At 56.4% G+C, this 21,851-nt stretch overlaps 2 protein-coding genes across 6 annotated transcripts in view; one reads left to right on the forward strand and one right to left on the reverse strand.

Moving 5' to 3' along the window:
* The first annotated feature begins 316 nt into the window (after window positions 1–316).
* Window positions 317–8,031, forward strand: BRD3OS (BRD3 opposite strand). Its single transcript, XM_044278694.1, has 2 exons — window positions 317–395; window positions 6,928–8,031. The coding sequence occupies exon 2, from the start codon at window positions 7,044–7,046 to the stop codon at window positions 7,293–7,295; it is 252 nt and encodes an 83-aa protein (XP_044134629.1). The 5' UTR covers window positions 317–395; window positions 6,928–7,043; the 3' UTR covers window positions 7,296–8,031.
* A 1,352-nt stretch (window positions 8,032–9,383) lies between these two features.
* Window positions 9,384–21,851, reverse strand: part of BRD3 (bromodomain containing 3) — a 37,393-nt gene continuing 24,925 nt past the window's right edge. For 3 of the 5 annotated variants that reach the window (XM_044282630.1, XM_044282632.1, XM_044282631.1), the window contains exons 11-14: window positions 21,250–21,527; window positions 20,717–21,015; window positions 19,523–19,648; window positions 9,384–10,788 (exon numbers count right to left, since the gene is read on the reverse strand). In XM_044282630.1, coding sequence (XP_044138565.1) covers window positions 10,670–10,788; window positions 19,523–19,648; window positions 20,717–21,015; window positions 21,250–21,527 — 822 coding nt within the window. In that variant the 3' untranslated portion in view covers window positions 9,384–10,669. The remainder of the gene's footprint in view (window positions 10,789–19,522; window positions 19,649–20,716; window positions 21,016–21,249; window positions 21,528–21,851) is intronic. The other 2 variants (XM_044282633.1, XM_044282634.1) reach the window with 2 other exon arrangements.

Consider the following 21,851-nt stretch of genomic DNA (forward strand, 5'->3'; position numbering starts at 1 on the left):
CCGCGTGGTGCTGTCTGATGTATCTAATCCCGCGTGGTGCTGTCTGATGTATCTAATCCCGCGTGGTGCTGTCTGATGTATCTAATCCCGCGTGGTGCTGTCTGATGTATCTAATCCCGTGTGGTGCTGTCTGATGTATCTAACCCCTGGTGGTGCTGTCTGATGTATCTAATCCTGGGTGATACTGACACATCTCATTACACACCGGAAGTCAGTTGTGCGCCATATAATATCTTCCCCCACAGGGCTCCAGGCCTCGCGTTCTCTGCTCCACGGAGTTGAGCTCCCTCCCCGGAACATTGGTGCTGTGGCGCTGTGTCCGGGGGAAGTGATTATCAGGACACGCTTCATTAGGCGCTCCGTTACCATGGCTGCGGCTCTCGGGTGATTGGCAGGTGAGCTGCTGGATGCGGGGAAGGGGGTGAACCGAGAAGGGGCCCCGACCAGTCCACAGGAGCCGGGATGTGTGTGACCAGCGGAGCGGTGCAGAGAGCAGAGCAATGGGGTGCGGGACAGGGACGCTGACTGCTGGGGTGCGGGACAGGGACGCTGACTGCTGGGGTGCGGGGCAGGGACGCTGACTGCTGGGGTGCGGGGCAGGGACGCTGACTGCTGGGGTGCGGGACAGGGACGCTGACTGCTGGGGTGCGGGACAGGGACGCTGACTGCTGGGGTGCGGGACAGGGACGCTGACTGCTGGGGTGCGGGACAGGGACGCTGACTGCTGGGGTGCGGGGCAGGGACGCTGACTGCTGGGGTGCGGGACAGGGACGCTGACTGCTGGGGTGCGGGACAGGGACGCTGACTGCTGGGGTGCGGGACAGGGACGCTGACTGCTGGGGTGCGGGACAGGGACGCTGACTGCTGGGGTGCGGGACAGGGACGCTGACTGCTGGGGTGCGGGACAGGGACGCTGACTGCTGGGGTGCGGGGCAGGGACGCTGACTGCTGGGGTGCGGGACAGGGACGCTGACTGCTGGGGTGCGGGACAGGGACGCTGACTGCTGGGGTGCGGGACAGGGACGCTGACTGCTGGGGTGCGGGACAGGGACGCTGACTGCTGGGGTGCGGGACAGGGACGCCTGACTGCTGGGGTGCGGGGCAGGGACGCCTGACTGCTGGGGTGCGGGGCAGGGACGCCTGACTGCTGGGGTGCGGGGCAGGGACGCCTGACTGCTGGGGTGCGGGGCAGGGACGCCTGACTGCTGGGGTGCGGGACAGGGACGCCTGACTGCTGGGGTGCGGGACAGGGACGCCTGACTGCTGGGGTGCGGGACAGGGACGCCTGACTGCTGGGGTGCGGGACAGGGACGCCTGACTGCTGGGGTGCGGGACAGGGACGCCTGACTGCTGGGGTGCGGGACAGGGCGCCTGACTGCTGGGGTGCAGGACAGGGACTGCTGGGGTACAGGACGCTGACTGCTGGGGTGCGGGACAGGGACGCCTGACTGCTGGGGTGCGGGACAGGGACGCCTGACTGCTGGGGTGCAGGACAGGGACGCCTGACTGCTGGGGTGCAGGACAGGGACGCCTGACTGCTGGGGTGCAGGACAGGGACTGCTGGGGTGCAGGACAGGGACTGCTGGGGTGCAGGACAGGGACGCCTGCCTGCTGGGGTGCGGGGCAGGGACGCCTGCCTGCTGGGGTGCGGGGCAGGGACGCCTGACTGCTGGGGTGCAGGACAGGGACGCCTGACTGCTGGGGTGCAGGACAGGGACGCCTGACTGCTGGGGTGCAGGACAGGGACGCCTGACTGCTGGGGTGCAGGACAGGGACTGCTGGGGTGCAGGACAGGGACGCCTGCCTGCTGGGGTGCGGGGCAGGGACGCCTGCCTGCTGGGGTGCGGGGCAGGGACGCCTGCCTGCTGGGGTGCGGGGCAGGGACGCCTGCCTGCTGGGGTGCGGGGCAGGGACGCCTGCCTGCTGGGGTGCGCGGCAGGGACGCCTGACTGCTGGGGTGCGGGGCAGGGACGCCTGACTGCTGGGGTGCGGGGCAGGGACGCCTGACTGCTGGGGTGCGGGGCAGGGACGCCTGACTGCTGGGGTGCGGGGCAGGGACGCCTGACTGCTGGGGTGCGGGGCAGGGACGCCTGACTGCTGGGGTGCGGGGCAGGGACGCCTGACTGCTGGGGTGCGGGGCAGGGACGCTGACTGCTGGGGTGCGGGGCAGGGACGCTTGCCTGCCTGCTGGGGTGCGGGGCAGGGACGCCTGCCTGCCTGCTGGGGTGCGGGCAGGGACGCCTGCTGCTGGGGGGCAGGGACGCCTGCCTGCTGGGTGCGGGGCAGGGACGCCTGCCTGCTGGGGTGCGGGGCAGGGACGCCTGCCTGCTGGGGTGCGGGGCAGGGACGCCTGCCTGCTGGGGTGCGGGGCAGGGACGCCTGCCTGCTGGGGTGCGGGGCAGGGACGCCTGCCTGCTGGGGTGCGGGGCAGGGACGCCTGCCTGCTGGGGTGCGGGGCAGGGACGCCTGCCTGCTGGGGTGCGGGGCAGGGACGCCTGCCTGCTGGGGTGCGGGGCAGGGACGCCTGACTGCTGGGGTGCGGGGCAGGGACGCCTGACTGCTGGGTTGCGGGGCAGGGACGCCTGACTGCTGGGTTGCGGGGCAGGGACGCTAACCCAGCAGCAGTCGTGTCGCACCAGATGGAGGGGAAGGGGGACCCTTATCTACGGATGGGAAATAGAACGGACACCCCTGACTAACCCTAAGCTGGCACCTGTCTGCCCTGATACCCTAGACGGGGTGTGAACCCGTGCGGCGAGCAGGATGCCTAAACCCTCAGTCACCCTAACAAGACTAGACTGGGGAAAGGCAGATGGGAGCACTAGTCACCATCACTCATGTCTAGGAGAACAACAGGGGAAGACAGCAACAAACAAACAATCTACAGCAGAGATAGACTTATCCAGTCACGAGCAGAGAAGGTGATCCCAATAACGACAGTCCACGCCCGACCAGAGCTCCACAGCAATACCGTCAAACGATCTCCTTCAAAGGTCAGAATAGCACTGGAAGTAAGGACTATATCTGGCAATGACTGCAAGTGAAACTGAAACTAATATAGTAGCTGGGAGTGGCAGACAGGACTCACCTGAGAAGGATGCCTACAAACTCCCAGTCAGGACAAAAAGGTTCACAAGCCAAAACCCAGATGACATACCCTGAACCACGGAGCAAACTCACAAGCTATCGCGAGTAGCAAGTCGCTGCGACCTTCTCCTCCCAGACCTGTTGACAATTTCTTCGAAAAGAAAGCACACGGACGCCATTCACCAGGGGACGGGCCCTGAGAAAGTACCGCTCCCACCCCCACCTCTGATGCGTCAACCTCTACAATAAAAGGAAGCGAGACATCTGGCTGTACGAGAATAGGGGCCGAGGTGAATCTCTCCTTCAGAGATGTAAAGGCAGTTTTGGCTGCATGTGACCATTTGGAAAAATCGGATCCCTTTCGGGTCATGTCCGTCAGTGGTTTGACCACCAAGGAATAGTTCTTTATAAACTTTCTATAAAAATTGGCAAACCCCAGGAAGCGTTGCAATGCCTTCAGGTTCTCAGGCAGATCCCAGTCCATAATCGCCCGGACTTTCTCTGGATCCATGCGGAAACCTGAATCTGACAACACATACCCCAGAAATGGCAGTTCTTTTACGGCGAACACATTTCTCTAATTTAGCAAACAATTTGTTGGCCCTTAATATCTGCAGCACTTGTCTCACGTGGATCTTATGTGTCTCCAGATCCGGAGAATAGACCAGGATGTCATCAAGATATATCACAACAAATCTCCCGATAAGGTGACTAAAAATATCGTTGACAAAATGTTGGAACACCGCAGGCGCATTAGTAAGACCAAATGGCATGACCAGATTTTCATAGTGCCCTTCTGGAGTATTAAAAGCCGTCTTCCACTCATCCCCCTCTTTGATGCGAACCAGGTTATAGGCTCCTCTGAGATCCATTTTAGAGAACCATTTAGCACCAGCAACCTGATTAAAGAGGTCGGGAATGAGAGGAAGAGGATAGAGATCTCGGATAGTTATCCGGTTTATTTCCCGGAAATCCGGGCAAAGACGCAGGCCCCTATCTTTCTTTTTAACGAAAAAGAACCCTGCAGCCACGGGTGAAGAAGAGGGTCTGATGTGTCCCTTAGCCAAACTCTCCGAAATATAATCTTTCATAGCCTTCCTCTCCGGGCCGGAAAGATTGTATAACCGGGTTTTAGGTAGATTTGCCCCAGGCACAAGATTAATCGGGCAATCATATGGACGATGAGGTGGTAACCCCTGACAACCCTTCTCAGAAAACACATCCATAAAATCTGACAGAAAGGCAGGTAGAGATGTTACAGAGAGTGTAGAGAACCTACTACTCAAGCAGTTGTCCTTACAATGTTCACTCCACAATCTCCCCGGCCTGCCAATCCACCACTGGATTGTGGGTCACCAGCCAGGGAAGCCCCAATACCATAGGAGCCGGGAGACCGTCCAGGACATAACAAGAGATAATTTCTTTATGGAGGTCCCCTACCTGCAGATGGATGTTATGGATGATCTGAGTAAGAGGGGAGGAGTCGATGGCAAAAACAGGAATAGTTCTGCGTACCGGTTCCGGAGTAAAACCCAGAGCCTGAGCAAACCGTGAATCCACCAAGTTGACCCCCGCCCCACTGTCCAAAAAGACGGAACAGATCTCAGTCTTATTGCCCGCCTCAACTGTAGCGGACAACAAAAACTGAGACATGCGTATGGAGGAAACGAATACGCCCAGACTGTTATCCTCCGCACAATCTGGGGACTCTAGTTTTCCGGCGGCTCCCTTGTTTGTGGTCTCTTGGGTTCTGAGGGACATACCTTTACAAAATGACCCCTCCCCCCACAACGAAAACAAACCTCTGACCTACGGCGGACCTTAGAAGGATTCACCCGTCTAGTGGCGCCCCCAATTTGCATTGGTTCGACTAGATCATAACAAACCGATCCCTGCCCTATAGAGGCCTCTGTAGAATTCAATAGTCTCTCCCTGAGTCGTCTGTCGATTCTTATGGACAGAGACATAGCAGCCTCAAGAGACCCAGGGACCTCGTATACCGCCTGCGCGTCTTTTAATTTTTCAGACAACCCCTGGCAGAACTGACTCCTAAGGGCCGAGTCGTTCCATGATGTATCAGTAGCCCACCTACGGAATTCGGAACAATATAGTTCAGCAGACCGGTTCTCTTGCCGAAGTCTACGTAGCTTAGACTCAGCCAGTGAGACCCTGTCCGGGTCATCATATACGAGACCCAGGGCTTTAAAAAACTCCTCCACTGATCGTAAGGCCGGAGAGTCTGATGGTAGGGAGAAAGCCCAAGCCTGCGGATCTCCTTGCAGGAGCGAAATTACAATGCCCACCCGTTGTTCCTCACCGCCGGAGGACCTAGGGCGTAACCTGAAGAACAATTTACAAGCTTCTCTGAAGGTTACAAATTGGTCTCTTCCTCCTGAGAACCTATCAGGTAAAGCCACTTTTGGCTCAGGAGTACCCTGGTTTCCCGTAGCAACGGTGGAACCCAAGGATTGCTGCTGCTGCAGCACTGTTGCTTTTAATCCTGGCACTTCAAGGGATAACCCCTGTAATTGTTTCGCCAAAACCGTAACCGGATCCATAGTGGAACAGAAAAATACAAAGCAAAACAGCAAGCAAAAAAAAAGAAATGTCACTTTTTTTTTTTTTTTAAATGGCCAGATATACTGTCACGACCGCTATCCAGCAGCAGTCGTATCGCACCAGACGGAGGGGAAGGGGGACCCTTATCTATGGATGGGAGATAGAACGGCCACCCCTGACTAACCCTAAGCTGGCACCTGTCTGCCCCGATACCCTAGACGGGGTGTGAACCCGTGCGGCGAGCAGGATGCCTAAACCCTCAGTCACCCTAACAAGACTAGACTGGGGAAAGGCAGATGGGAGCACTAGTCACCATCACTCATGTCTAGGAGAACAACAGGGGAAGACAGCAACAAACAAACAATCTACAGCAGAGATAGACTTATCCAGTCACGAGCAGAGAAGGTGATCCCAATAACGACAGTCCCCGCCAGACAAGAGCACCGCAGCAATACCGTCAACCGATCTCCTTCAAAGGTCAGAATAGCACTGGAAGTAAGGACTATATCTGGCAATGACTGCAAGTGAAACTGAAACTAATATAGTAGCTGGGAGTGGCAGACAGGACTCACCTGAGAAGGATGCCTACAAACTCCCAGTCAGGACAAAAAGGTTCACAAGGCAAAACCCAGATGACATACCCTGAACCACGGAGCAAACTCACAAGCTATCGCGAGTAGCAAGTCGCTGCGACCTTCTCCTCCCAGACCTGTCTGGATCAGTCACGGGGCAGGGACGCCTGACTGCCGGGTTACGGGGCAGGGACGCCTGACTGCCGGGTTACGGGGCAGGGACGCCCGACTGCCGGGTTACGGGGCAGGGACGCCCGACTGCCGGGTTACGGGGCAGGGACGCCCGACTGCCGGGTTACGGGGCAGGGACGCCCGACTGCCGGGTTACGGGGCAGGGACGCCCGACTGCCGGGTTACGGGGCAGGGACGCCCGACTGCCGGGTTACGGGGCAGGGACGCCCGACTGCCGGGTTACGGGGCAGGGACGCCCGACTGCCGGGTTACGGGGCAGGGACGCCCGACTGCCGGGTTACGGGGCAGGGACGCCTGACTGCCGGGTTGCGGGGCAGGGACGCCCTGCCTGCCGGGTTGCGGGGCAGGGACGCCTGACTGCCGGGTTACGGGGCAGGGACGCCTGACTGCCGGGTTACGGGGCAGGGACGCCTGACTGCCGGGTTACGGGGCAGGGACTGTGACGCCGACTCCCGGGGGTACAGCGAGGTGACTGTGCTTGATCAGATTATTAGTGGTGTCATCTCTTTCGTTGCAGGTCATGTGAGTCACGTTGATGTGGTTCCGCCGGTTGTGGGGCCCCTCGGGGTTAATATGAGGTTGGTTCTGCAGCGTCTGGATTCTCGGGGTGATTCCCAGGAGCGCTGATCCACCATGAGCGTGGGGCGAGTGCCGCTTGCGGAGAAGGCCATGTCAGAGGGATACGCCCGGCTGAGATACCGCGATACCTCGCTGCTTATATGGCAGCAGCAGCAGCAGAAGCTGGAGACGGCCCCCCTCGGCACTTACCTGAGCCGCAGTCAGAGCATGTGGTACTCACAGTACGGGAACCAGTCCATACTGGTCCGGGATAAGAACAGCATCTCCCGGGACACCGGACAGTCCAAGTTCTGCACGGTTATGTGACTCGGCGTCACCGTAGATTTGGCACCACTGGAATAGAGACTGAACCTCATCACGTACAGGCCCCCCCCCCCCCTATAGTCTGCGGGGGGGCCTGTGTACACACGGCAAGCACACCTAGGGGCCCCACCCCACCGTCATGGGTTTGGCAGTCTACATAAGGGAATAGGACATGTGACACACACACTGATGACATCAGCGGTCCTGAATGCTGCTGCTACGGCCATGTGTGACATCAGGGGTCTGAGGTGAACCCCATTCATTGCCTGATGCTGACAGAGAAAGCCAAGTGCAACCAATCCCACGGTGCGCCCCTGTCTGGGATGTCGTGGATGCTGCGTGGCGGGCGGCTGCACTATTATCACTATTACTATTGTGTGCTGTACGTTGTTTTCACGCTGTATTCAGAGTAAAGCTGCTGCTCGTCTCCTCACCACTGTCATGGCTGCCGGGGGGGGGGGAGAGAGGCACGGTTACCGCTAAAGTGTACGGACCACCTTGGGGCAATTTAAAATAATCAGTGCGTGCAAGCTGTCACTTTGTGTTTTCTTTGAATCCTGTCATCTGACGACTCACGTGCAGCTCTGTTCTCCTGACCTCAAACACTCATTATATCTCAATTCTTATCACACTAAGGCCTCATGCACACGGCAGTATTTTTTCACGGTCTGCAAAACGGGATTCCGTTGGTCCGTGACCGTTTTTTCGTCCGTGGGTCTTCCTTGATTTTTGGAGGATCCACGGACATGAATAATAAGTTGTTTTGGTGTCCGCCTGGCCGTGCGGAGCCAAACGGATCCGCCCTGAATTACAATGCAAGTCAATGGGGACGGATCCGGTTTGACGTTGACACAATATGGTGCAATTGCAAACGGATCCGTCCCCTATTGACTTTCAATGTAAAGTCAGGAGTCCCTATCAGAGTTTTCTCCAATCCGATGGTATATTTTAACTTGAAGCGTCCCCATCACCATGGGAACGCCTCTATGTTAGAATATACCATCAGATTTGAGTTACATTGTGAAAACTCATATCCGCCAGTATATTCTAACAGAGGCGTTCCCATGGTGACAGGGACGCTTCTAGTTAGAATATACTAAGAACTGTGTACATGACTGCCCCCTGCTGCACCTGAAGGGGTTAATTGTGCGTATCATATCCCCCTGTAAGAGATCAGAGCTACACATGAGCCGTCAGATGACAGGATTCAAAGAAAACACAAAATGACAGCTTGCACACACTGATTTTTTTAACCCTTGTATCTCAGAAACAGCTGAACATTTTTAATAAAGAGAAATTGAAATGCAATCAAAGAAAGTTATAACGTATCCCAAGGCCTCGTTCTCATCGCTTGCCCGATCCTCTCCTTCAGCACCGGATCCCCACTGACCGCAGTGAGGTCCAGCGGCGATCCGGCAGATTGCTCGCATAAATGCCGGGTTTCGGCCGGGCATAAACCGCTGCACGCATGGTTTTCTTCTGGCCGGACCCCATTACAGTGAGCGGGGATGCCTGCCGCATCCACAAACTGAGGTCCTCTGGAGACCTCCCAGCATCCCCTGAATGTTATCTGACCCGCAGAGGATCCGCTCCCAGCACCGGGCGTGCCACTCGCTGATGCAGGAGTTATTTCCTACTGAATCCAACTGCAGCGCGTGAACACGGCCTAAAGGAGAAACCGCCAGAGGCTGCTCCTCGTACAGGTCACACACTTCTCGCCAGTCTGCCCAGTACGTCGTGTCACTGGGCGACCGCATCAGTCAGGCAGCGCTATAGCAGGGACACCTCATACACAGGGAAAAGCTCATCCACCATGACCGCTGCAGAGGAAGGGACCGGGACTGTGGGAGATCACAAAGGAGCACCTCCAGCTGTACTGAAACTACCACTCCCAGAATCCTCATGCTGGGAGTTGTAGTTTCACAGCAGCTGATCTACGTGCACCTCCTCTCTGGCCTTAGGCCGGGGCCTACAGTGGCTTCTGGGTCCTCACGGAGAAGCCTCGAGGATTTCACGAGTATAGAAACCGCTCCCGTCATCAGGGGAAAGACGTAAACACTCACATTCGCTGGGACAGAGAGACGACACAGGTAAAAATAGACAACTACTTTTATTGTTCACAAACCCTTTAAAATGCGCCAGTATGAACAGCGAGCTACAACCTCACAGCTGCCATCTTGGTTTTTGTATTTTGGTAGCTGCTAAAAATGGATATAACAGCCTGAACTGTGAAAAACACGAAATGGAAGAAACCAGAGGACGAGGCAGGAGACCAAAAATGTAAAAAAATAACCGTCTTCTAATCCAGAGCCGCTGATCTCCTCCAGCAAGGAAAGGGTCAACACCAGAAAAACAAAAGTCCTCTCCCATTTCATGCAAGTCTAGAAGAAGAAGCAACAACCCTTCCGTTGTGGACGTTCATACTGTGCGGCCACGACCCGTCCACCGCCGCTGCTCCGGCATAAAAAACGCAATATATTTATCATTAAAGCCCAAGCCCCCAATATATAAAACATGGATGTCAGAGTATATACACACACCACAACATGGAGCGCGCCCCCTCCGTCTGCAGGGTAAACATGGACGCCAACCCTCCCCCTCCCCCTCCCCCGTTATCAAAAGACTAACAAAAGAAAACCAGGGTATGATATGGTTAATAAATAACGTGATTCTATGTACATACAATATGGCGTCGTACGGAAGCTAATGGAATGTGTCGCGGCGGGGGAGGGGGGGGCACAAACTATTCTGGACCAACCGTGCGAAAGGGAAAAGAAAAAAAAAGATGAAAATTCTTAGCGTTAGAAAATAAGGTTTGCGTTTTGTATATTTTGTTCTGAGGTAAATAAGAAAATACATTAAAAATATATATCCGGAGCGAGCAGGCGAGAAGAGCGCGCCCACCGCTGCCGCGCGCCATGATCCGAAGAGACATAAGTAACGATGTGTGAAGACGGGAGAGGAGTCCGGCGGGCGGGCTCAGTACAGCTACGGACTACGACCAGGCGACACAGCTAGGTAATTACAAGGCAGAGTCCAAGGCGAGCGCGCGAGTACCGGCACACGCAGGGAGGGTCCGCCGGGCGCGCAGTCCGGCAGCTGAGCGTCTTATCCCAGAGAAACACCAAATTAAAAACAGAATTAAAACCTCTTTATTAATATATAGTGAACCTTCAGCGCCGAGGCCTCCCGCGCTGCTTATTGCTGACGCCTCTTCGCCCGCACTTTACCGTCTCGTCTTCTTTAAAAATAAAAGTCGTTTTCCGGTTTTTGGGAATTTGTTTCTAAAATATTTTGTTCCTTTTTTGTTTTCTTTTTTTTCCCCATTTTTCTTTAAACCTCACACCAAAAGTGTTACGTGAGCCGCCGGCAGCGCGCTACTCAGAGTCACTGCTGTCTGAACTGGATCCGCTGGAACTACTGCTGCCCGATTCCGAGGAGCTGCTGCTGCTGCTGAGCCGCGAGGGTCCTCCTGCCGCCCCCGAGCCGGACTTCTCTGCAGACGAAGGGAGAACGTGGTCAGGCCGTGGAGGGAACAAAGACATACAGCATCACAGGACAGGCGGCCGCCAGAAGAGGGGAAAGTGGCTGCAGCGGGAATACATCAAGCAGCAAAGGGGGATGAATGCAGCAGTTGTAAGGAGCGCACGCGCATGCCTACAACATGGGGGAGGGCTTCATGCAGCAGCCACATGGAGCACACACGCATCCCTACAACATGGGGGAGAACTTCATGCAGCAGCCACATGGAGCGCACACGCATCCCTATAACATGGGGGAGGACTTCATGCAGCAGCCACATGGAGCGCACGCATCCCTACAACATGGGTGAGGGGCTTCATGCAGCAGCCACAAGGAGCACACGCATCCCTACAACATGGGGGAGGACTTCATGCAGCAACCACATGGAGCACACGCATCCCTACAACATGGGGGAGGGCTTCATACAGCAGCCACAAGGAGCACACGCGCATGCCTACAACATGGGTGAGGGCTTCATGCAGCAGCCACATGGAGCACACGCATGCCTACAACATGGGGGAGGACTTCATGCAGCAGCCACAAGGAGCACACGCATCCCTACAACATGGGTGAGGGCTTCATGCAGCAGCCACAAGGAGCACACGCATCCCTACAACATGGGTGAGGGCTTCATGCAGCAGCCACATGGAGCACACGCATCCCTACAACATGGGTAAGGGACTTCATGCAGCAGCCACATGGAGCGCACACGCATCCCTACAACATGGGTGAGGGCTTCATGCAGCAGCCACATGGAGCACACGCATCCCTACAACATGGGGGAGGACTTCATGCAGCAGCCACATGGAGCACACGCGCATCCCTACAACATGGGGGAGGACTTCATGCAGCCGCCACATGGAGCACGCGCATCCCTACAACATGGGTAAGGGGCTTCATGCAGCTGCCACATGGAGCTCACACGCATCCCTATAACATGGGGGAGGACTTCATGCAGCAGCCACATGGAGCACACGCATCCCTACAACATGGGTGAGGGCTTCATGCAGCAGCCACATGGAGCACACGCATCCCTACAACATGGGGGAGGACTTCATACAGCTGCCACATGGAGCACACACGCATCCCTACAACATGGGGGAGGACTTCATGCAGCAGCCACATGGAGCGCACACGCATCCCTACAACATGGGGGAGGACTTCATGCAGCAGCCACATGGAGCACACACGCATCCCTACAACATGGGTGAGGTCTTCATGCAGCAGCCACATGAGGCGCACACGCATCCCTACAACATGGGTGAGGGCTTCATGCAGCAGCCACATGGAGCGCACACGCATCCCTATAACCTGGTGGAGGACTTCATGCAGCAGCCACATGAGGCGCACACGCATCCCTACAACATGGGTGAGGGCTTCATGCAGCAGCCACATGGAGCGCACACGCATCCCTACAACATGGGGGAGGACTTCATGCAGCAGCCACATGGAGCGCACACGCATCCCTACAACATGGGTGAGGGCTTCATGCAGCAGCCACATGAGGCGCACACGCATCCCTACAACATGGGTGAGGGCTTCATGCAGCTGCCACATGGAGCACACGCATCCCTACAACATGGGTGAGGGCTTCATGCAGCAGCCACATGGAGCACACGCATCCCTACAACATGGGGGAGGACTTCATGCAGCTGCCACATGAGGCACACACGCATCCCTACAACATGGGGGAGGGCTTCATGCAGCTGCCACATGGAGCACACACGCATCCCTATAACATGGGGGAGGACTTCATGCAGCAGCCACATGGAGCACACGCATCCCTACAACATGGAGGAGGACTTCATGCAGCAGCCACATGGAGCACACGCATCCCTACAACATGGGGGAGGACTTCATGCAGCTGCCACATGGAGCACACGCATCCCTACAACATGGGGGAGGACTTCATGCAGCTGCCACATGGAGCACACGCATCCCTACAACATGGGTGAGGGCTTCATGCAGCTGCCACATGGAGCACACGCATCCCTACAACATGGGGGAGGACTTCATGCAGCAGCCACATGGAGCACACGCATCCCTACAACATGGAGGAGGACTTCATGCAGCAGCCACATGGAGCACACGCATCCCTACAACATGGGGGAGGGCTTCATGCAGCTGCCACATGGAGCACACACGCATCCCTATAACATGGGGGAGGACTTCATGCAGCAGCCACATGGAGCACACGCATCCCTACAACATGGAGGAGGACTTCATGCAGCAGCCACATGGAGCACACGCATCCCTACAACATGGGGGAGGACTTCATGCAGCAGCCACATGGAGCACACGCATCCCTACAACATGGGGGAGGGCTTCATGCAGCTGCCACATGGAGCACACACGCATCCCTATAACATGGGGGAGGACTTCATGCAGCAGCCACATGGAGCACACGCATCCCTACAACATGGAGGAGGACTTCATGCAGCAGCCACATGGAGCACACGCATCCCTACAACATGGGTGAGGGCTTCATGCAGCAGCCACATGGAGCACACGCATCCCTACAACATGGGTGAGGGCTTCATGCTGCAGCCACATGGAGCACACACGCATCCCTACAACATGGGGGAGGGCTTCATGCAGCAGCCACATGGAGCACACGCATCCCTACAACATGGGTGAGGGTTTCATGCTGCAGCCACATGGAGCACACACGCATCCCTACAACATGGGGGAGGACTTCATGCAGCAGCCACATGGAGCACACACGCATCCCTATAACATGGGGGAGGACTTCATGCAGCAGCCACATGGAGCGCACACGCATCCCTACAACATGGGTAAGGGACTTCATGCAGCAGCCACATGGAGCACACGCATCCCTATAACATGGATGAGGGCTTCATGCAGCAGCCACATGGAGCACACGCATCCCTACAACATGGGGGAGGACTTCATACAGCTGCCACATGGAGCACACACGCATCCCTACAACATGGGGGAGGACTTCATACAGCTGCCACATGGAGCGCACACGCATCCCTACAACATGGGTGAGGACTTCATGCAGCAGCCACATGGAGCACACACGCATCCCTACAACATGGGGGAGGACTTCATGCAGCAGCCACATGGAGCACACGCATCCCTACAACATGGGTGAGGTCTTCATGCAGCAGCCACATGGAGCACACATGCATCCCTACAACATGGGGGAGGGCTTCATGCAGCTGCCACATGGAGCACACGCATCCCTACAACATGGGGGAGGGCTTCATGCAGCTGCCACATGGAGCACACACGCATCCCTAGAACATGGGTGAGGGCTTCATGCAGCAGCCACATGGAGCACACGCATCCCTACAACATGGGTGAGGTCTTCATGCAGCAGCCACATGAGGCGCACACGCATCCCTACAACATGGATGAGGGCTTCATGCAGCAGCCACATGGAGCGCACACGCATCCCTACAACATGGGTGAGGGCTTCATGCAGCTGCCACATGGAGCACACGCATCCCTACAACATGGATGAGGGCTTCATGCAGCTGCCACATGAGGCACACACGCATGCCTACAACATGGGGGAGGGCTTCATGCAGCAGCCACATGGAGCACACGCATCCCTACAACATGGGGGAGGACTTCATGCAGCCGCCACATGAGGCGCACACGCATGCCTACAACATGGGGGAGGACTTCATGCAGCAGCCACATGGAGCGCACACGCATCCCTACAACATGGATGAGGGCTTCATGCAGCAGCCACATGGAGCACACGCATCCCTACAACATGGGGGAGGACTTCATGCAGCCGCCACATGAGGCGCACACGCATGCCTACAACATGGGTGAGGGCTTCATGCAGCAGCCACATGGAGCGCACACGCATCCCTACAACATGGGGGAGGGCTTCATGCAGCTGCCACATGGAGCACGCGCATCCCTACAACATGGATGAGGGCTTCATGCAGCAGCCACATGGAGCGCACACGCATCCCTACAACATGGATGAGGGCTTCATGCAGCAGCCACATGGAGCGCACACGCATCCCTACAACATGGATGAGGGCTTCATGCAGCTGCCACATGAGGCGCACACGCATCCCTACAACATGGGTGAGGGCTTCATGCAGCAGCCACATGGAGCACACACGCATGCCTACAACATGGGGGAGGGCTTCATGCAGCAGCCACATGGAGCACACACGCATGCCTACAACATGGGGGAGGGCTTCATGCAGCAGCCACATGGAGCACACGCATCCCTACAACATGGGGGAGGACTTCATGCAGCCACCACATGGAGCACACGCATCCCTACAACATGGGTGAGGGCTTCATGCAGCAGCCACATGAGGCGCACACGCATGCCTACAACATGGGGGAGGACTTCATGCAGCAGCCACAAGGAGCACACGCATCCCTACAACATGTGTGAGGGCTTCATGCAGCAGCCACATGGAGCACACGCATCCCTACAACATGGGGGAGGACTTCATGCAGCCGCCACATGGAGCGCACACGCATCCCTACAACATGGGGGAGGACTTCATGCAGCCGCCACATGGAGCGCACACACATCCCTACAACATGGATGAGGGCTTCATGCAGCTGCTACATGGAGCACACACGCATCCCTATAACATGGGGGAGGACTTCATGCAGCCGCCACATGGAGCACACGCATCCCTAGACCATGGGGGAGGACTTCATGCAGCTGCTACATGGAGCACACACGCATCCCTACAACATGGGGGAGGGCTTCATGCAGCAGCCACAAGGAGCGCACACGCATCCCTACAACATGGGGGAGGACTTCATGCAGCCGCCACATGGAGCGCACACACATCCCTACAACATGGATGAGGGCTTCATGCAGCTGCTACATGGAGCACACACGCATCCCTATAACATGGGGGAGGACTTCATGCAGCCGCCACATGGAGCACACGCATCCCTAGACCATGGGGGAGGACTTCATGCAGCTGCTACATGGAGCACACACGCATCCCTACAACATGGGGGAGGGCTTCATGCAGCAGCCACATGGAGCACACACGCATCCCTACAACATGGGGGAGGGCTTCATGCAGCTGCCACATGGAGCACGCGCATCCCTATAACATGGGTGAGGTCTTCATGCAGCCGCCACATGGAGCACACGCATCCCTACAACATGGGTGAGGGCTTCATGCAGCTGCTACATGGAGCACACGCATCCCTACAACATGGGTGAGGGCTTCATGCAGCCGCCACATGGAGCACACGCATCCCTAGAACATGGGTGAGGTCTTCATGCAGCAGCCACATGGAGCACACGCATCCCTACAACATGGGGGAGGACTTCATGCAGCTGCTACATGGAGCACACGCATCCCTACAACATGGGTGAGGGCTTCATGCAGCTGCTACATGGAGCACACGCATCCCTACAACATGGGTGAGGGCTTCATGCAGCAGCCACATGGAGCACACGCATCCCTACAACATGGGTGAGGTCTTCATGCAGCCGCCACATGGAGCACACACGCATCCCTACAACATGGGTGAGGTCTTCATGCAGCCGCCACATGGAGCACACACGCATCCCTACAACATGGGTGAGGTCTTCATGGAGCGCACACGCATCCCTACAACATGGGTGAGGGCTTCATGCAGCCGCCACATGGAGCACACGCATCCCTACAACATGGGGGAGGACTTCATGCAGCAGCCACATGGAGCACACGCATCCCTACAACATGGGTGAGGGCTTCATGCAGCAGCCACATGGAGCACACGCATCCCTACAACATGGGGGAGGACTTCATGCAGCAGCCACATGGAGCGCACACGCATCCCTATAACATGGGGGAGGACTTCATGGAGCGCACACGCATCCCTACAACATGGGTGAGGGCTTCATGCAGCAGCCACAAGGAGCACACGCATCCCTACAACATGGGTGAGGGCTTCATGCAGCTGCCACATGGAGCACACGCATCCCTACAACATGGGTGAGGGCTTCATGCAGCAGCCACATGGAGCACACACATCCCTACAACATGGATGAGGGCTTCATGCAGCAGCCACAAGGAGCGCACGCATCCCTACAACATGGGTGAGGGCTTCATGTAGCAGCCACATGGAGCACACGCATCCCTACAACATGGATGAGGGCTTCATGCAACAGCCACATGGAGCGCACACGCATCCCTACAACATGGGTGAGGGCTTCATGCAGCAGCCACAAGGAGCGCACACGCATCCCTACAACATGGGGGAGGACTTCATGCAGCTGCTACATGGAGCACACGCATCCCTACAACATGGGTGAGGGCTTCATGCAGCCGCCACATGGAGCACACACGCATCCCTAGACCATGGATGAGGTCTTCATGTAGCTGCCACATGGAGCACACATGCATCCCTACAACATGGGTGAGGGCTTCATGTAGCTGCCAGATGGAGTACACATGCATCCCTAGACCATGGATGAGGGATTCATGCTGCAGCCATATGGAGCACATGCATCCCTAGACCATGGATGAGGGCTTCATGCAGCAGCCACATGGAGCACACGCATCCCTGGATCATGGATGAGGGCTTCATACAGCTGCCACATGGAGCACACGCATCCCTAGACCATGGATGAAGGCTTCATGCTGCAGCCACATGGAGCACACACGCATCCCTAGACCATGGATGAAGGCTTCATGCAGCTGCCACATGGAGCACACGCATCCCTAGACCATGGATGAAGGCTTCATGCAGCTGCCACATGGAGCACACACGCATCCCTAGACCATGGATGAGGGCTTCATGCTGCAGCCACATGGAGCACACGCATCCCTACAACATGGGTGAGGGCTTCATGTAGCTGCCAGATGGAGCACACGCATCCCTAGACCATGGATGAGGGATTCATGCTGCAGCCATATGGAGCACATGCATCCCTAGACCATGGATGAGGGCTTCATGCAGCAGCCACATGGAGCACACGCATCCCTGGATCATGGATGAGGGCTTCATACAGCTGCCACATGGAGCACACGCATCCCTAGACCATGGATGAAGGCTTCATGTAGCTGCCAGATGGAGCACACACGCATCCCTAGACCATGGATGAAGGCTTCATGCAGCTGCCACATGGAGCACACGCATCCCTAGACCATGGATGAAGGCTTCATGCAGCTGCCACATGGAGCACACGCATCCCTAGACCATGGATGAGGGCTTCATGCTGCAGCCACATGGAGCACACGCATCCCTAGACCATGGATGAGGGCTTCATGCAGCAGCCACAAGGAGCGCACACGCATCCCTAGACCATGGATGAAGGCTTCATGCTGCAGCCACATGGAGCACACGCATCCCTAGACCATGGATGAGGGCTTCATGCAGCAGCCACATGGAGCACACGCATCCCTAGACCATGGATGAGGGCTTCATGCAGCAGCCACAAGGAGCGCACACGCATCCCTAGACCATGGATGAGGGCTTCATGCAGCAGCCACATGGAGCACACGCATCCCTAGACCATGGATGAAGGCTTCATGCTGCAGCCACATGGAGCACACGCATCCCTAGACCATGGATGAGGGCTTCATGCAGCTGCCACATGGAGCACACGCATCCCTAGACCATGGATGAGGTCTTCATGCAGCTGCCACATGGAGCACACACGCATCCCTAGACCATGGATGAGGGCTTCATGCTGCAGCCACATGGAGCACACACGCATCCCTAGACCATGGATGAGGGCTTCATGCTGCAGCCACATGGAGCACACGCATCCCTAGACCATGGATGAGGGCTTCATGCAGCTGCCACATGGAGCACACACACATCCCTAGACCATGGATGAGGGCTTCATGCAGCTGCCACATGGAGCACACGCATCCCTAGACCATGGATGAAGGCTTCATGCAGCAGCCACATGGAGCACACACACATCCCTAGACCATGGATGAGGTGTTTATACAGCCGCCACATGGAGCACACGCATCCCTAGACCATGGATGAGGGCTTCATGCCGCTGCCACATGGAGCACACACGCATCCCTAGACCATGGATGAGGGCTTCATGCTGCAGCCACATGGAGCACACGCATCCCTAGACCATGGATGAGGGCTTCATGCTGCAGCCACATGGAGCACACGCATCCCTAGACCATGGGTGAGGGCTTCATGCAGCTGCCACATGGAGCACACATGCATCCCTAGACCATGGATGAGGGCTTCATGCAGCTGCCACATGGAGCACACGCATCCCTAGACCATGGGTGAGGGCTTCATGCAGCTGCCACATGGAGCACACGCATCCCTAGACCATGGATGAGGGCTTCATGCAGCTGCCACATGGAGCACACGCATCCCTAGACCATGGATGAGGGCTTCATGCAGCACGTTTCCTGCACTAACCACTAGTCACATCCTCCACCAGTCAGGAGAGCGTTCAGCGTTGGCCCAGTCCCCTTTACTTGTCTGATCCTCCGTCCTCCACTAGGCCCCAGCTGAAGCCTGTGCCGACTATGGCAACATAACAGCACTGACCCTGCTAAAGGTGGAGACTGGGAGTTGTAGTATTTCCAGTTGCCAGCACAGACTAGGGGAGGATGGTGGAGCCTCTGGGACTGGCCAATCGCTGGATCTACTCTCATCATCTGCTTCTCGTCTCAGTCACAACAGAATCAATGACGAGAAGAATAAATGGAAACTGACATCTGCAGCGTCCGGGCTCATTAACCCTTTGGGGAGGGGAACGGTACCTTTTTTTGCAGGTTTCTTGTTATTTAATTGGCCGCTCACATCCTGGAGTCTCCTCTCCAACTCCTTTTTCTTTTCCTGAGCCAACTCCTCCTTGGACTTTACACCTTGCTTCTTCCCCGACGCTGCTGGGAAAGTGAAGCAATCAGCCAGATGCCAACAGACAGAGGTTCACAGAACGACCTCTAGAGCAGTGTTTGCCAACTCTGCTCCTCAAGCCCCGCCGGCGGCGCAGGTTTTAAGGATACCCTCCCTGCAGACAGTGAGAAGACACAGCTCCGCTCACAAAGTGCCTGCCAGAGCCCGAGATTATCCTCAAAACCTGACCTGTTGGGGGGGCTTGAGGACTAGAGTTGGAAAACACTGCTCCGGAGGGCTCGAGGGAACTTTGCAGGACTCCCAACAGGCCAAATTTTAAGCTTGAATCACTGCCTGGGCAGAGGGGGCGATCGGCGTGAGCAGCGAGCGCCCCACCTGCGGCCATGCAGCGATCCAATAGTCTGAGCAAAGATGTTTTCAACGAGAAGCAAATCATGAAAGGTTTGGATGTCGGAGCTGAAGTGTGAAAGCAGCAGATGCCGAGAAACGGGACCATCCAGAACCGGATGCGGAACACAAGGACTACTTCCACATCATCTGCATCACCCACTTACACTGCAGGAAAGTGATGAAAATGAAAATGCAGAACTGAAGTCTGAAATATGGAGGGGCGAGGTTGGGGGATGGGGGGGGATACAGCGAGCCCCCAGGACACCTCGTAATTCACAACCATCCCCAGTGTCAAAGGGCTGCTTGGTGCTACCTTAAAGCGACCCTCCGGTTCATAAAATTGAGGAAAGAACAGATGACTTACCTGGTGCCCGCCTTTTCCCGGGCTCCTCTTCTGTCATCCAAGATGGCCGCTCCGTATCTACCAATGCAGGCAGTGCGAGAAGCGGTGCAGCCATCTTGGATGGAAGAAGAGGACCCAGAAATTGACGAATCTGAAGCCGAGAAGATGAAAGATCAGTTGTGTCTTGAACCGGAGGGTCCTATTAATGTAAGAGGCATCTACTCCAGGACCCAAGGGTATCTGGAGGGGGTTAGTACACACCAGACAACCCCTCTAATGACTAGCAGGAAGGTGGCTGCAGCAGTGAACCTGTGAGACGGTCCGCTCATCCTGGTCATGGACCCAGGAGCCTCCGTCTACTCACAGAAAGGCTTCCTCTGCTTCTTCTGTAAACAGGACTTGACGTATCGCTCCAGCTCCCGCAGCGTCGTTGGTTTCAAGGTTTCAAAGTCAATCTCTATCTCGTCGGGGTTGGAGTCTCTTAGAGAAGGTTCTCGGGATTGTATAATGTGGACCACACGGCCCAGTTTCTCCCCCGGGAGCCGGTTGATGTCCAGGCTGAGCTGCCGCTTCTCGTCGTACGTCATGGGCAGACCTTCCTCCTCCTCGTCGGAGTCGTAGCTTGCAGATGGAGGCTGTTTACCCCCTTTTTTCGGCTGTTTGCTGCAGGGGGACAAGAAGTGCCTGGATTAAAAGGTGGACATGTAATGGGGGCAACATCTCCCTGTACTGTGTAGACCGACTGCGCCATAGGTTATGCCCGGTACTGCAGCGCATGAGGCTGAGCCGCAATACCACGTATCCTGCAGACAGGGGTGGGGCTGGAAGCAAGCAGCCACGTGGGTGACAGGAGAGCTGTCCAACACCCCTGCACACAGGCCGCCCTGTATGGCTCACCTGTTGGCGGTGGGGGCGGCTGTGCTGGATGTAGTGGTGGCTGTAGTGCTGTTTGCCTTCTTGGTGGGGGCCTTTTTCGGAGGCACTGGCTTGGCGGGCTGCGCTGCCTTCACCTTCTTCTCCTCCTCAGTTTTCATCTTGTGCTTCTCTTTCTCCTTCTCCTTCTCTTTGTCCTTTTTCTTTTTCTCCTTCTCCTTCTCCTTTTTCTCCTTCTTCTTCTTTGGTTTATTGACAGGCGCCTGGGACAACGCCGCCAGCTGTTCGTGAACGGCCTTCAGCTGCCGAGACAAACACGCCGCATGTTAGAGAATTAAAGGGAAGCAAATCATTTACCAGCAGGCGACATCAGCTCCGTTACAGTGTGTCAGCGCAGGTAAGGGCTGCAAGCCTGGAGTCCGGTCCATTATGTGCTCCTAGGCTAAAAACCCTCAGTTGTGTGTGGGCCATCAGCCTCGGTGTCAGGTCTTTAAAGATGGCGTCCAGAGCGGACACCCAGGGCTAAGGCCTGTGACTGCCAACATGTAGAGCTGTAGTTCCTACAGAGGCCAGCAGGTGGCAGGGCTCCACAGGAAAAGCAGGATGAATGCAATCTGAAGATCACA

The sequence above is a fragment of the Bufo gargarizans genome, chromosome 2 (assembly GCF_014858855.1).
Source record: "Bufo gargarizans isolate SCDJY-AF-19 chromosome 2, ASM1485885v1, whole genome shotgun sequence".
Classification (NCBI taxonomy): Eukaryota; Metazoa; Chordata; class Amphibia; order Anura; family Bufonidae; genus Bufo; species Bufo gargarizans.

What these genes read in the sequence shown, in the direction of transcription:
- BRD3OS (XM_044278694.1), top strand. Translation starts at nt 7,044, where the DNA reads ATGAGCGTGGGGCGAGTGCCGCTTGCGGAGAAGGCCATGTCAGAGGGA.